At 40.7% G+C, this 15078-nt stretch overlaps 1 protein-coding gene across 1 annotated transcript in view; it reads left to right on the top strand.

Moving 5' to 3' along the window:
- The first annotated feature begins 3370 nt into the window (after nt 1-3370).
- The window catches only part of LOC140652928 (cytosolic phospholipase A2 epsilon-like), a 34280-nt gene continuing 22572 nt past the window's right edge, over nt 3371-15078 (top strand). Inside the window, exons 1-2 of the mRNA XM_072864372.1 lie at nt 3371-3397; nt 4716-4788. Of these exons, the coding sequence (XP_072720473.1) occupies nt 3371-3397; nt 4716-4788 (100 nt within the window). The remainder of the gene's footprint in view (nt 3398-4715; nt 4789-15078) is intronic.

The following is a 15078-nucleotide window of genomic DNA, read 5'->3' as shown; positions in this document are numbered from 1 at the left end:
TTTGTTTTGAAGAACCATTGCCATTTTCTCTCACAATCAACTGTGTTCTGTCTCTGATCACATGTATGTGCTGCGGTTGTCTCCCTGAAATACAATTTTGCTTCAGCATCATCTGGAGGTTGTTCAATGTAGTGAATTGAAATATTACTGAAACAGCATGTGAGGGGGATTGGAGGATCTATGGTAATTGCACACACAGAATCACACTGGAGAAATGGAGTAAGGTACCAATATTCTGTTCACTACATTACAGTCGTTAAAACGTAAAATACAGTTGCTAGGTATGGTAGCACAAATTAAGATGATATGATTGCCATAGTCTAACTAGTTATTTGACAAGTACATTGAAGTGCAGTGGCTGAGGGAAAAAAGCTGATTTATACACATAGAGCACAAAAACATAACAGCTCTCAAACACCAGTGTGGTTGCCAAAGAAGAGAAGAAGAAATGCCCATCCTGGGAATGCACTAAATGATCTGTGCACACATCTGATAAAGGACCTGATGAGCAACCCATTAACAAAAAAGCAGCACTCCTCTTCAAGCTGTACAGGAGACCAAGTTGTAATGGAGGAAACAATCGTGTGTCATTCCCAAGAAGCAAGAGTCTTGTCCACCAAAGCATGGATGTTGATCAACCATCATTGCATACCTGAATGTGGATATATAGCATAATAAATATCTTACATTTCTTCCTCTTTAGCTAATGAGACATTTCATAAGTAAATCCTTTGCCCCTTTGGACAGTTTTTCAGATGCTATGAAAAAATATTAACTGTTTGGATTAAAAAAAAAACCAAACTAAAACCCCAGGTGTTTTGAGGAGAAGGAAATCTACTCAAACACACTAAAGGGCAAGAAAGTCCAGCAGAGAGAGACATGTAGCTTCTGTTTATAGTGTGAATTCTTCCTCAGAGGTGAGTTACCGGAGAAAGACAGATGATAGTCTTTTCTAGAACTGGGGCTGGTTAAAAAGGTTGGGGTTTTTTTTTGCTGTCCTTTTGGTCACAGTCCTGCAGAAGCCTTGTGAAAGAAAGGCAGGTGCTGGCAGCTGGGAGTTTGTCAAAGGCTAGCCAGGATAAGACTCACAGGAGTCTCCCTCACCTCCTTGTGTAGCCTGGCCTAAAAGAAGTAGGCAAGAGCTATAGAAGAATCTTTTCTCTCCACAAATTTCCCAACAAGGTACATAGACAATGTCAACCTTATCTTCTAAAATTCTGTCCACTCTTTTATCTGAGAAGCCACTGATAAGCTTAAAGTAAGGTATCCAAACTGTCAAAATGGGCATCATCATTGTGACTGAATCCTTAAGGGAGGGTGTCATCATGTTTGTCAGAGTCCTCCTGTTATTGCAAAGTCTGTGGGCTCCCTGAGGTACTCTGGCTCAGTTTTACTTTTCAGCTGCTGGCCCTGTTTGGGGATTTTTTTTTGTCAGGATTAGATACTCTGCTTGACCGTGCCTGTGGACTTTTTTATAGTAAATGGTGAGCACCTGCTGCTTCCTGGTTTTACCAGCCTCAGACTGGTCAGAAAACACATATTCCTGAGACAAAGGAAACAGTTCTCTGAGGATCCCTCCTACAACCTCCTCCACCTCCTGCATGTCCCTTGTCAGAATTGGTGATGCACCCTAAAATCTCAGACAATCTGAATCAAACCAGAAATAGAAGTTTCTCAGACACTGGCACAATGTTTTGGGTTACTGGGTTCGCCATTTGCTGTATGATCACACTAGATGTCTTGTCCCAGGTGCCTGTGCTGGGACTGCTACTAGGTCCTCTTCTAGCAGACGCAGTTGACAGACAGTGTCTGGGACAGGCTCCCTCCAGTGCCATGCTCTGCAGCATTTACTGTGGAGGAAACTCCCATAAGAGTTCCCCTTGGGTAGGCAAGGTGATAGAGGCCTGGAGATCGGTCCTCCCTTTTTCTTTCCTAGAGTTATTCAAGAAGTAGTTGTTACTCAGCTGTTTTCAGGAGAGCCAGCCATTTCCTACCTCTTTCTCTACCTCATCTAGACACTCCTCAGTGTTGTTTAGTTAGAGTTGTATTTTGTTGAGTTTGGTGGGTTTTTTTTTCCCTGTGGGGAGACATCATCTTCCATAGTCTTGGTGCTACCATAGCCCTTCATCCCCAAGTCAGACTTTCCCAGGGGAACAACGCAGGAACAACTCAGTTCAGCCTCTGTAGAAGCTGTTACTGTTTTGTTAAAAACAGTCCAAGTTTAGCCACTTTCAGACCAGTTTTCTCAGTTTTGGGACAAATAGCCAAGGCTGCTTGCCTGATTCAGGGTCTTTTTTGGCCAGACACAATGTTAATGGGAATGTTGTCTTGTGTCACTTCGCATCTTCAATCAGAAGAGTATGGAAAGTAGATTCCTAATCCTAAAATCATTGAGGATGAAAGTCGTTTTCATTCAGCGAATGAAAGTTGTAAGGCCAGAACTGACTCTCTTTATTGTGCATTTTCCTGATATGTGTGTGTAGAAGGAGAAGATGGGTCATGGGTACTGTGAGTGTATAGTGTCACCTCCTGCAGTTCTCAAGTGGTCATTTCATGTCATTTCTGGGCATGTTAGCGGCTGGACCTGTGCAAGAGCTATTCACCTGCGTATCTGGTGCACAGTTTTCTGCGAGAAAATGAAAAAGTTGTGTGTCATTTTTATATCATAATTTGATGACACTGCATTGTGTTTAAAACATCTAGATGTTAGCATTTAAGATGAATCAATATATGCCCTAATTTGGAGGAGAATTTGTTCGTTTTGTCTTGGTTTACTCAGAAATTTTGTGTTTGTGGAAGGGTTCTGAAAGTAAGAAAACATATATGCACCTGATAAGTATATGAATGAAAGTGGGGAAACATCTATCAGCAAGCAATCCAACCCCGCCCCCCTTCAGGAAAAGGAAGCTAAATAAAATTCTGTTGAAATAGAAGGTCTTTCAAAATTATTTTGCCACAATGCTTTTGGTTGTTGATTGGGGTGCTGTAGAGCTCTGTTTTCCTCCAGCCTACAGGTAGCTGCTGTTATCTTCTCTGATTTGTGCATTGCTTAGGCTGCCAGGACATAGGTATCCATGTATAAGTGCTGTGTTATCATTCCCCTGTCTTAAACAGCTAATAACTCTTGGCATGTTGGTGTGTACAGCCTTCCTCCAACACACACTCTGGTGTTAAACTATCAAATATCCTTCCCCTTCTCTCTTCATACTTTCCCTTTCAGGCAATGAGGAAGGTGGGGCATGGATAAGCCACTTGCTTCTCAGCAGGTGCCTCCTTAAAGTTTGCAGAGGTACTTCATGAATCACTGCCAGCTGTTGCCTCTAATGCTGAACTGACATCCGTATCCGACTTGTATGTGGCTGGGAGCACGATGGGATCATATTGGAGTGCTCGTGAGGTAAGAGTGAGGAAATTCAGACCATAATTCATTAGAAGCTGAAGATGACCTGAGGTGGGATTGTGATTGGGATTTCTGTGCCTAGAAGAGGACTTGGGAACTGCTAGTCCAAATTCACTTCTGTATTTACTTATTTATGTCAGGCTGACTGATAGCTTTGCTGATATTGGCTGCCCTGTGGAGGCACTTTTGGTGGTGGAGGGAAGTTCAGCTGCAAGTGATCCACATGGAGGCTGGGAAGCAGTCTGAAGTGCCTCACAGCAATTCCTAACTGGAAAAAGAAGAGGAGTGACATAATCCCCCTAAAACATTTAATGGATGCATTTTGCTAGCAGAGAGTGGGAGAGGGATTAGATAATGACTTCCAGTGAAACAATAGCTAAAGTTTCAGGTACTAAAATCTGCAAGAATTAATAAATTTTTTGGGTTTTGTCTAGTTATTTGTCTTTCCTTCTGTGCTTGATGTTTCAGCTAATGATCCTTTTTGAAAACAGCCAGCCTCTAGTTCGGGTGGGGAAGTTCTGTTAACATCTCTTCCTAAGTTGTCTTCTTTTGCGCAGTTTCTGCTCCATTTGTGTTGGTGGTGCCTCACCGAATAGTTTCCTTTTCCTCTGGGGTCATGATTCTTTCAAACATAACAAAGACATTGAAATCTACAGCATCGTGATTACACATTTTACCATGGATTGTTTCTGTTTCCTATCAGTTCTTTGTATCCCCTCATTCTCCTCTTCCTGACCACAATAGCTGAACACCTCACAACCTTTCACGTATTTGCTCTCCACCTTTTCTGGGAGCAGTTCCTGATAAAGATTTTAAACAGAAAGTTGGAATTTTTACTAAATAAAATTATCTGCTTTCCATGTGAAAATTCAACTGTTCAAGAGAACTGAAAACTTATTTTGTTTTTGTCTACAGATGTTTAATGGAGGGGTTTCTTATGCACACTCATTATTTGCTAGCTTATTTTTCCAGCTTAATTATTGATAAAGGTTTCTTTTAAATTAAAATACCTGTTATGTAATGCAAGCATTGATTTTATTTAAAATCATTTTACTGTGCTATCCACTCTATTGTTATTTCTCCCATCAATAGCTTACATAGAGGAATATTTCCTCTTTTTCTGCCTTTTTTTTTAACTCTACATAGACATGGTTTTAACTTCCAAAGCAGTGCAAGTAGTTCATCTTCCTATTTTGCTCCATGGCTTTGAAAATTGCAACACGCACTTATGGGAGGGCATGTTTTACGGCATAAACAATTAGGGCATAAACAATTTAATATTCATGCAGGTAATAACTATGTCATTTTCCTGCAGAGTGAAGAATGCCCATGCTGCTCACTCTCTGTAAAAATCATAAGAATGAGAAATCTGAGAAAGGCAGATCTGTGTGAGTATCGCAGTCTTTCCTTGTGGTTCCCAGCAGTTCTGTTCGGAAAGCAGAGAGCATAAGCAAGCACTGTAACTTGTATCTGTGCATGAAGTGTCACCATGGTTTCAAATATTGATGCATATTTGAATTCAGGCTATTCTTAGAGTACACTTTTGTATAAACAATATCTTCCAGTTTACAGAATGCTACTATTAGTGGAAATATAAAGTGTCTACTGTGGTATACTGTAAAGTATCTTAACTGCTAACAAGCTTCAGAGCCAGTTTTGCTGAACAATTTCGGCTGTTAATTCTCAGTTGCAGTTTTTGATGTGCTGCGATGCAGGCTACACTTCTGCTTCTTGACAAAAATGGCAGCACTGATATCGAGTGGCTGCCAGAGCCTGTGGGGTAACATGGGAGCTTTGGTATCATCTTCTGTACCTGTTTGTTTTTTGCAGACAGTAGAAATACATACAGGCACCTCTGAATTTCTATTTGCTTAAAAAAAAAAAAAGAGGAGCATTATATAGCTTATTGTCAAACAACTTTTTTTCTGTCAAGTGTTTACTGAAATGTATTTGAAATATCAGGCTTTCAAGGCAAAACTAGTACTGTTGAAATGTTTCTGGGGATTTGGTGGAATGGGTGGAAGTGAAGGGAGGGAATCTCAGTGATTACTTAGGTAGGAGAAAACGAGCTGAAGGTCAACTCAACTATCTGCCTCAGAGAGAAAGAACAAGGCAGGAACGCAATGGAAAGGAAGTGAACACATACCTTTTCATGATAAGTAAGACCAAGTTAACTCAGCAAGGGTGTTTGCCTCCATAGAGATTACTATTCAATTCTTGCTTTTCTACTGTTGAGCCTAGCACAGGAATATTGCCTTTTCTTGAAAACAGCACATCTTCGGAGAAGAATGAAAGGATGGTTCAGTTCCCTCTCTGTCTTTTGAATTGCAGCTGAACTGTTTTCTGGCATAAATGATACCAGCCCAAGGGAATGCCCAAACTGCCCTGACAGCCAATAGCATCAAGATAACCACCTACAGAGCAGATAACCTGATAATCTGCCTTTGGCCTTAAAATCAGGGATGTTTATTTCTTTCTCAGCATTTTATAATGATTGGAAATGACAGCCTTTACATTCTTAAGGACTAAAGAACTTCCAGAAATCCATAGCTATCTATCTTAGCTCTTTATCTTTTATTAGTCTTTATCTTGTGTCTTCATTTTGAGCAGAGGTTTGACTGCCTGATTGCAGGTATGAAGCTATATCACTAGAGATTTGCTTCCAAAGCCAGATGTGCAGGAAGGTCTTTGCTGGCAAGAGCAAAAAGAAGCAGTGCTAGGTGCCAGAGTCTGAGAGAAGCAGCCTCATCCATTTCCCATCCCAGCTGCCTTTCTTTATTGTGCAACAGAGCATCACATTTTCCCTCCGAGAATCAGTAGCAAGTTACCTGTGGCACAGCAGAGAGCTAGTGAGATTTTATCTGCACTGTGCCTGTATGGTCTCTCAGAGCACCTAATTTTGTTAGTAGATCCAAGCCAGGTGGTGTGATACACATCACAAGAAATGAAGCTGTGTTTAAAAGCAGTTAATTGAATTAGAAAAACAGTGTGAGAGTGTAGTAGGAACTTTACGTGGTGGCCCTTCCATTCTTGACAAAAATGTTGTGCAGAGAGGTTTTAATACCTAAACAATGAGAGAAGTCCTCAGAGGAAGAGATCCCAAGGCACCTGTTAAAAACTTCTGCCATGGAAGACAGAGGTATTGGCATGTACAGCAAAGTTCACTTTGTAGTCTATAACAAGTTCAGAGTGGTTTACGCTGAAGTGCATTTTTGGGCAGTGAGACAAGTGGAGACTTGGAAAGCACATTAGGGAATCCTAATCTATGCATTTCATTGCACATGAATAGAGTCGCTTGAATGTAGCAACAATGATTTAAGAAGAAAGTAAAGATAACTAGTTAGGCCTACATATCTGTATTTCTGTAGATTTTACTTTCCTAAAATTAGTCTTTGCTCAAAAATTTTTTTTTAATATTTTTAATGAGAATGTATTTGTCATGTAATTCATGTATTTATTCAAATACGTGTAAATATTTGAAATATATTTAGCTCAAAATGTATTTTAGGAGAAGGAGAATCAGTTGTACTTCCCACTCACAGTTATTTGTTTTAGTCACTATTTCTGTACAAATTAAAGTTAAGAGAGATAGAGATGAGGACAGAGAGCTGAAAGATGGCACAGAAATAATTCAAACTGCGAAGAGCCATCAGTGCTTTGCTGGAGTCAGAGTCTGATTAGATGAAGCTGTGGTTTTTGGAAGACCGCCTGTCAAAGATGAGTTTGCTTTGCTTTTCTTCAACTGTGGCACTGTGCAGCTGAAGTGTCCTCCTTGTGCAAAGGGACTGCTACCCACAACCCACAGCATCCATGCGTCCTTAGATCTTGCACATGTCTTATAATATAGGACTTGGGTTTTTTTAGTATAGGATAGCTGTGGCAATCATCTATAATCATGATCTCCTGACCTTTTCCCTTTATGTCAGACAAAAGATTGTATTTGTACATGGTGTGAGCATAATAACAAGAATTAGGCTACTAATGCGTGTTGAAATCTGATACGAATAAGGCTTACTCACGAATCAGAAGGATTTGCTCCTACATTATGTAGGTTATCAGGCAACTACAATCTGAGTCGTACATACCATCCCAAAGACAGTGCGGTTGCAATTTCTGGGAAAGTTTGAGTTTGGCTAAATTTTCCCTGTCAAAAGTCATAAGACTAGTGATACCAGACTGGTCCAAAGGTTCATCCAGATTGACAGTATGTCCCCAGAAAAGACCTATAATAAATGCTTTTGGGCAGGGCAAACACCAAGGCATGCTTTTCCCTGCCCCACTCTCCCAAGGGATCTGTGATTCATGAGGTCTGTGGCTCAGAGATCTGGCTCCTGAGTCAAAAGTAGTGCTTGCATTTTATTTCAGTACCCAAAATGCTTGGCACTTGGAGGCCACTAAGGGATTTTACTTTGATATCTTCCAACTCACTTCGCATTGGACAGGAACCCAGATGCTCTTTCTCCGTGTCATAGGAAAACACCAAGCCCAGTTTCAGGGTGTTATTCTTTGGGGAGGTCTATATACTTATATTGCTAATTAAATATATACAGATTTTTTTTTTTCTCTTCTCTGCCTTGCATGGGCAGCAGAAATGCCTACTTGAGAAAAGCTGTCCCTTTTCAAGCTGGCCTGAGAAGGTCTTTTCTGGACATTAGTTAGGATTAGCCCTTACACAAAGACAACTGCCCCCTTGTATTTATTCCACAAATGGCAGACAACTTATCATTAACAGCTGCATGACGGTAGCTGTTTCTTGCTTTAAAACTGCGGAAGCTTTGTGGCTGTCACAAACCTTCATAAATGCATCCACTACTCCTGCAAAATCTGGATTCACTGCCTGGATGGTGCTGTTTCTCTGCAACTGCACAGGATGGTATGACGAGATTTTGGAGAGAAGTGTTTAATTGCCCGTAGTCTGAACATTGGTAATCCAACCAGGATGGCTTGAGGCATAGGCATAATAGGGAGCCACGGGTAGCATCAGGGACAAGAGTCACAAGCTGAGGTGACTTGGTTCTCCGCGTTCCTGCATCCCCATTGCAGCGCACAGGGACACAAGAACAGCTGTGCTGGATCGGACCAAAGGTCTCTCCTGCCCTATGTTTGAGAGTGGCCAGAGGCAGATGTCTTTCTTTAAAAATATTGGCTTGCCCTACTTTGTATTTAGCAAAGTCCAAGGCTCCAGAAAGGTTTTCCTGGAATGGCCTACAGCTACTTTTTTTTTCTCAATCAGCATTCTCATTAGATAAAACCTTAGGCTTGTCTTTAACTATAGTATTAAATCTGGTTCTTGTTAAATCTGGGCCTTGTTGCTGTGTAATTTCATAGCAAACTCCCAGTACTACACTGCTCATTGATTTTAAAAGTTGGAAGGTGGCATTACTAATGTTTTTCCTTATATCACCTAAATCCTGTGTAACACCATCATAATAACGAATTGCCTTTCCTTGCCGCATCCTCCAAAGGAAACTATTGTGTGCGGAAGGTCTGATTTGAAGACATGCACACAACAAGCTGCATATACTTCTTCTTACCTTTTTCCCCAACTGTAGCACCAATGTGAGGGGGCGGCAGCAAAGAGGGCAGGCAAGCAGCATGGGCAGTACCAGCAGGCAGCTGCCTGGGCTGGCCAGCACTAATGGCATGTTTGCTTTTAGGGTGATATCACTTCCCTGTCAAAATGCATGTGGTCATTGACTTTTGCCATGGTTGAGAGAAATCCTGGGACATGGTACTTTAAAAAAGAGTATTGGTGTCTTTGCAAGGCATCTCATCTAAGGTCCTGATGCCGCGGGCTGCTCAGGCAGGCTGCGTTTGCATTAAGGGAGAGAAATCCTAAAAGCAGCCCAGGACAAACACTTGGCAATAGGAATCTGCAGAAGGACAGAGAAGTAGTTATGTGGATAGCTGCCAAGTTGCAACAAGGCCTGTAAACAAGGATTTCCTCACTGGTTAAGAAACTGAAACAAACAGGTATAAAAGCAACTGTTAATCACCAGAAGCTCCTCCCTGTGATGTCATATCCTGAAGCAGGGTTTTTCTTACTGTAATTGTAAGCTGGTTAGATCAAGATGAAGAGCTAATTGCATAACTACTAAGGTACCTGTCAAAATGGAGCCCTGGTCCTGACTGATGTTTATAATAACAACAAAGTAATAACCACAGTTAATAGCATGAGTAACAAATTAATTGATAATCTCAATGAATATGACGTGAATCAACTTCACAGTTGCAGTTGTTTAACAACCTCTGCTCCTTTCCATTCAATCTTCTGTTTGGTTTTATCCACTTGTTACTCAACTCTGCTCTCACTTTTCCTCAGTTCATTGCAAAAACCTAGTTTCCCTCAGATGACCCGTTTTGTGTTCTCTAGTCTAAGAGATTATTTTAAGTTTTTCCCCTTTCTCAAGTCTTTAATGTATTGTTGGCAGAAATGCCATGATGGATTGTATTGTATACAGTGTAGCGTATATTGTATTGTATGGAATTGTATTGTATTGTATATATGGTAAGAAGTGTGGAGACAAAAACCTGCGCTGTGCCTTCATCGTATCATAAGCAGCCACTAAAAAGGACAATGCTATGTATAATTAAGGAGCTCATTAATATCTTATTTGTTTAGGCATCTTGGTCACGGCACCTCCTTACAGCTGTGGAAATAATTTCATCTGTACTGCTAGGTATCAATGGTTTGTATGTAGGTACACGTGCATCTTCTTGCAGCCATGCTGGCTTCTGTGTAGTTCTGTGTGCAAGAACAGAAAGCTATTCTGGTGGTTAAAGGTATTATGTGCGATGTTCCCCCATTAATTCCTCCAGACTCTTGGTGTAACCTTGGAGAAGATGAGTTTCCGCAGAACCTCAGTTCCTCATCTCTAAAGCAAGGACTGCAGCAAGGGCATTAGAGCCCCACAGGGGCATTAAGAGGATGAACTGATTACTGGCTGAAGGACTGATAAAAGGAGTAAACAACCTTAGATAAATGTTAGACTCATCTCTGTCTCAAAGGCAAAGGTGACAGCAGCTACCATGCTCTAATACCGTACTGTATCGTAGCACAGGTGGTATTGCAGCTGTTGTCCTTCATTGAATAGGGATGATCTTTAAAGCCTTTTGTGATGGTACTACATGTTCCCAGTAGACTTCATTATCCTCTTGTTTAAAGGAGGCTTCTCATTAACAAGTGTTTGAAACAGGTTTTAAAATGTTTTATAACTTTTTAAAATGTCAAAACCTGTTTTAAAACAGGTTTGAAAAGGGTGGAGGCAATGGAAATGAACACGGGAGAAGCTTGGGTGGAGAAGAGAGGCTGGAATGAGTAGGTGACAATGGCGGCAATGTAGAACCACACAGTGCTTTGAGAGGACTCAGGTCCATGCAGCAATTCATGACCCTTCGCTCTTCCTCTGCCATTTGGCTTGCAGAGTTAAAAGGCAGTGGTAAACTCTGCTCAGGATGTGACTTTCTAGTTTGCACTGGGAAAGTTCCACAGACCTGGATGGATGTTTCTGCAAGAGCTGAGACACATTTCATGAAGTGCTGTGCTAATAAACAACACAGATAGCACAAGACTAGCATGCAGTTTCTTTCAAACGTTATGTAAGCAACCAGCAGTTGTCAACAGATAATGACAATGAAGTATGTGGTTTGATTTCTGAATAGGCTTTCTATATTTACAAATTTCTTTAGGCTGAGCTGTGTAACACCTTCTCACCACTTATGAAACTAAGCTGAGCATTGCCTTTTCCCATGCTTACAGTCTCCCACATCTTCTTAAAACTTATTGTACCGTGGCATTTTTGATCATCCTTGATAAGGACCATATTTTACTCTATATCCTGCTTACTATTGCACAACAGTGTATTGAATTTAAGACCAAAGTATACTTTGCTTGACACTGAACAGTAACCACATATTGAATATCAGCAGATCTGTGTTTACAGGACTATTAGTGGTTATGTGGGACATTCAAAGAAGTTCATAAAGAATATGAAGATTGATACAGACATTTACTTATTGCAGGACTTGCTTCAGGATTTTTGAGGTATTCCTTCGATGAGGAGAAGAAGGTACAACTTCTCATCTTTGGTATTTTATTGTGAAAAATACACTTAAATGCATTTTGTTCATTGATTTCCAATAGATTTTCTTATACACTGTTAAAGAACCTGCAGAATCTGTTCTAGTTCTGTCCTGGTTGTTCCACTTTCATCAAGACAGCAGTATCTGCAGTTCATCCAGTTATGCATTAAGCAGTGTGACTGATATCTGTAATCAGTGATCCATTCTTTCCTGTACCCTCTGAGCAGAGACCTGTTTTGTTTTATGCATCTGTGCTCTCTTAGTGCTCTTTCACACGTGTAGATGAATGCTGCGGAGGTGAGCTGTATGCTAAAAGCACAAGGCCTGTGCTGTGTCTTAGTCCCCATGGAGGTTAATTCAGAACACTCAGAGCAATACTAGGGAAAGCCTTGCCCACAGGTAAGATTCACAGAGCTTGAGGACCTTTATCAGCGGTGGTCTCCATGTAGGAGCTTCAGGCAACATTTTTGCTGAACCAGGGACATTGATTACCTTGTAGATAAGGACCAAGAACCCAGATGTGATTTGCTATTATATGGGAGGCCAACGTAAGGGCTAGAGAGGCTAGATTTAACATGGCTGTGATAGTCCGCATTGCTGAAAAGACATGTGAGAGTGTCCATGTGAGACTATGGCTTCTCTCCCAGGCACTTTGTATGACTGTATCCTCAGCAGGAGCCAATGAAGTAGTGCTGCAGTAGTAGCCAGTGAAGATTAAAAGTAAGACTCACTCGCAAATGTTGGTGCTGGTGCTTGCATTGTATTCTGCTATTAAATTGGCAATCTTTTTGAATGTCTGCCTGGCAAAGGTATTCATCTTTTCCTATTTGTTCAGGACCAATCTTGACTACCCTTTTTTAAAGAGTTCCCTTTCAGTTCAAGAATGAAAACTAGCCAAAAGGGGTCTTGGGTATAAATGTTCCTTGTAAGTCAGATATATCTATTCTTAATGCTTTCATTCATTCTTACTCGCAGGAAAGTTACTGTAGACTGCTAGTTCAGTTGGGAGTCCTGGAGGACTCCAGCCAGAATATGAGCTCATTTAATTTCACTGTGAAAATAGGATTAGTTGTAGTCTTCTGATAAAAGACAGTCTGGAGGCTGTGTGTTTATCTGTAGCTTACTCTGATGTTTAAGAAACTGATGGTGACATCTTTGTAGAAAAGACGTATAAAATGTGAAGACTTGGCTGCCAAAAGCAAAGCGAATGTTGGCAACGCATCCAAGTCGTAGTATTTATGTCTGGAAGAATGACTGCTGCAATGTAAGCTTTTAATCCAGGCCGAATGAACTCTATCCTTAACAAAGAAATCAAAACAATGAAACTGTAATCTTCACCTGTGTGTTATGCCCTGTAGGTCCAAAATTTAGTTCACAAAATGGTGACTGACATTTACCGACTTTGTGCTGAATTCTCAGGTACATGAAGACCCATTTACATTGTGGCGTAAACACTCTTGCTTCCAGTGAGGTGTTCCGGTATGTTATGGAATTTTTCTTACCAAATTAACTCATCAGCATTGACGTCTTTACCTTCATATTGGCTGCTGCAAACCATCATGCGAGGGAATGAGGTGACTTATTGCACCCTACTTTTGTTACTTAGTTATAACAATGTGCCTTATTATTTCCATGCTGTTTCCTTAGCATAACTCTTCCATCCCCACCATATGAAACAAAGATCATCTACAGGTATCTATTTTTATTTTTGTGTACAGAATCTACAGTAAACTCCTATGGATTATCAGTGCTAGCTGCTTCCTGTAAGTGAGACTTTGGGATATTTTTAACCTCACTCATCATATTTGCACTTTCTGGTGTTCAGAAACTCCAAACCCAGCGAAAGAGGAATACCTCATGCCAGTCAGCTGACCTTGTCCTCACTATCATTCTGAGCTACAGCTTTTTGGTAGCTTCCCATTCAGTACCAAATTTTACTTGAACAAAAAGATAGCTAGGAATTGTCCCTGCCATAAACTTTGTTTATTTCATAGCAAAGTTTTTATTTCAAAACTCTGAATCTCAATTAAAAAATTCAAATTGGAATTAGGGCTGCAGTGCACTGTCGCTGCTGCAGCTTAGCCTCAGTTGCTGCACAAGATTACATCTCCCATGACATATTGCTCCTGCTTTTTCAGAAAAATAATTCTCCTGGAAGAGAATGTGAGAAAGAGTACCATAACCACATGCTTTTATAAAGCATGTCCGAGGCATTTCTGACTCAAAATAATGATGTTTAAGGCAAAAAAAATATTAGTTTTAGCTACACGTTAAAACCATTTTTGTTTCTATTCCCTTACTGGGTGAATAACATTCTTGGGAATATTTTCTGAAGAAAGAAAACTTGTGAGTGTTAATCTGTTGGTTCAGCTGCTTCTGGTTTTGATTTTGTTCCCACTCCTGTTTTCTGTGAAATCCAAGGCACTTCTGTGTACTGCTTGAAGCCTGTTTCCAAGTCTGTTTCCATGATGTTTCCCTCTGATAATGGTTTCTTCAGACACCCAGCAGTTGTAACTACCCACAGTGTCTGTATCAACAGTGTCCATGTCTGGCCAAGACCTAGTCTTCGGCTAGTTTATTTTTAAATGGAAATGAAAGAACTTTCTAAAAAATATTTTCCAGTGACAGATGTGAGATTGCACCACATATCACTGCAAGAGGGTCTGAGGTCAAATGAAGGAAGTCTGGCCTCTTAATAATACCTCTTGGCCAAAAATATGTGGCTTTTTGGTTCCTACTGGCTGACACTCCAAGAGTGGGAACAGTGAAATAGTGGCAATGCTTATGAAAAGTCGAAAAACAGGTGTACCTACGGAAATACACAATTTCTAGTTCCACTTTACCAAAAGAAAGCATATATAAGGGTGATCTAATGACATCTGTGCCTCTGTTAGCATGTACAAATCTTCCAAGAACAGCTACACATACCCAAAATGCCACTTAGGTAATACAATGTATCCCCTGTTGCTTGATGGAGGAGTTGGGGTGGATGGGAGAAGTTGTATCACAGCTGCCTGTGGGCATCTCTGCAGTATGTTGTGTTGCCTTTTGTATTGTTTCCTTTTGATGATTATATTGGGATGGTACACAGAGGCTCTGGGTATGCACTTAGGCCTTGTTACTTGGACCCTGTATGTGTTTGGAAAGGAAAGGTGGCAACTTTTCCAATGAGCTTACAGTCTTACTTTATATGTGTCAAAGAAGGAGGTTTGCAATTGTTTTGGAGACAGCGTCCAGATATCTGGGAATTGACCTCTTGGGCTGGTGTACAGTATGAGGATGTCCTGTCACTTCCTTCCCTGACAATTAAGGCTGGCAGGGAGACTGGTTAATTGGTTTCCATGCAATGGAATGGAAATTATCCTGTTTATTGCCTTCCAGCATAAACATGGGCATCACATGGCGGCAATTCCATATGACATCTTGTAGGTTCACCTGGGCTGGTCCTCTTCTCCTGAAGCAGGATCAAGTTTACCTCATCTGTCACTCTTTGATACATATCTGGGTACCAGTACCCTCTGAAATGAGTTACCTAGAAAATTTATAAAATCTCTCTCACTAGAGCTAACTCTCTTAGAGCTGGAGCAGTTTTCCTA

Source organism: Ciconia boyciana, chromosome 6 (assembly GCF_034638445.1).
Source record: "Ciconia boyciana chromosome 6, ASM3463844v1, whole genome shotgun sequence".
Classification (NCBI taxonomy): domain Eukaryota; kingdom Metazoa; phylum Chordata; class Aves; order Ciconiiformes; family Ciconiidae; genus Ciconia; species Ciconia boyciana.
This window is presented reverse-complemented; position numbering and strand designations above follow the sequence as displayed.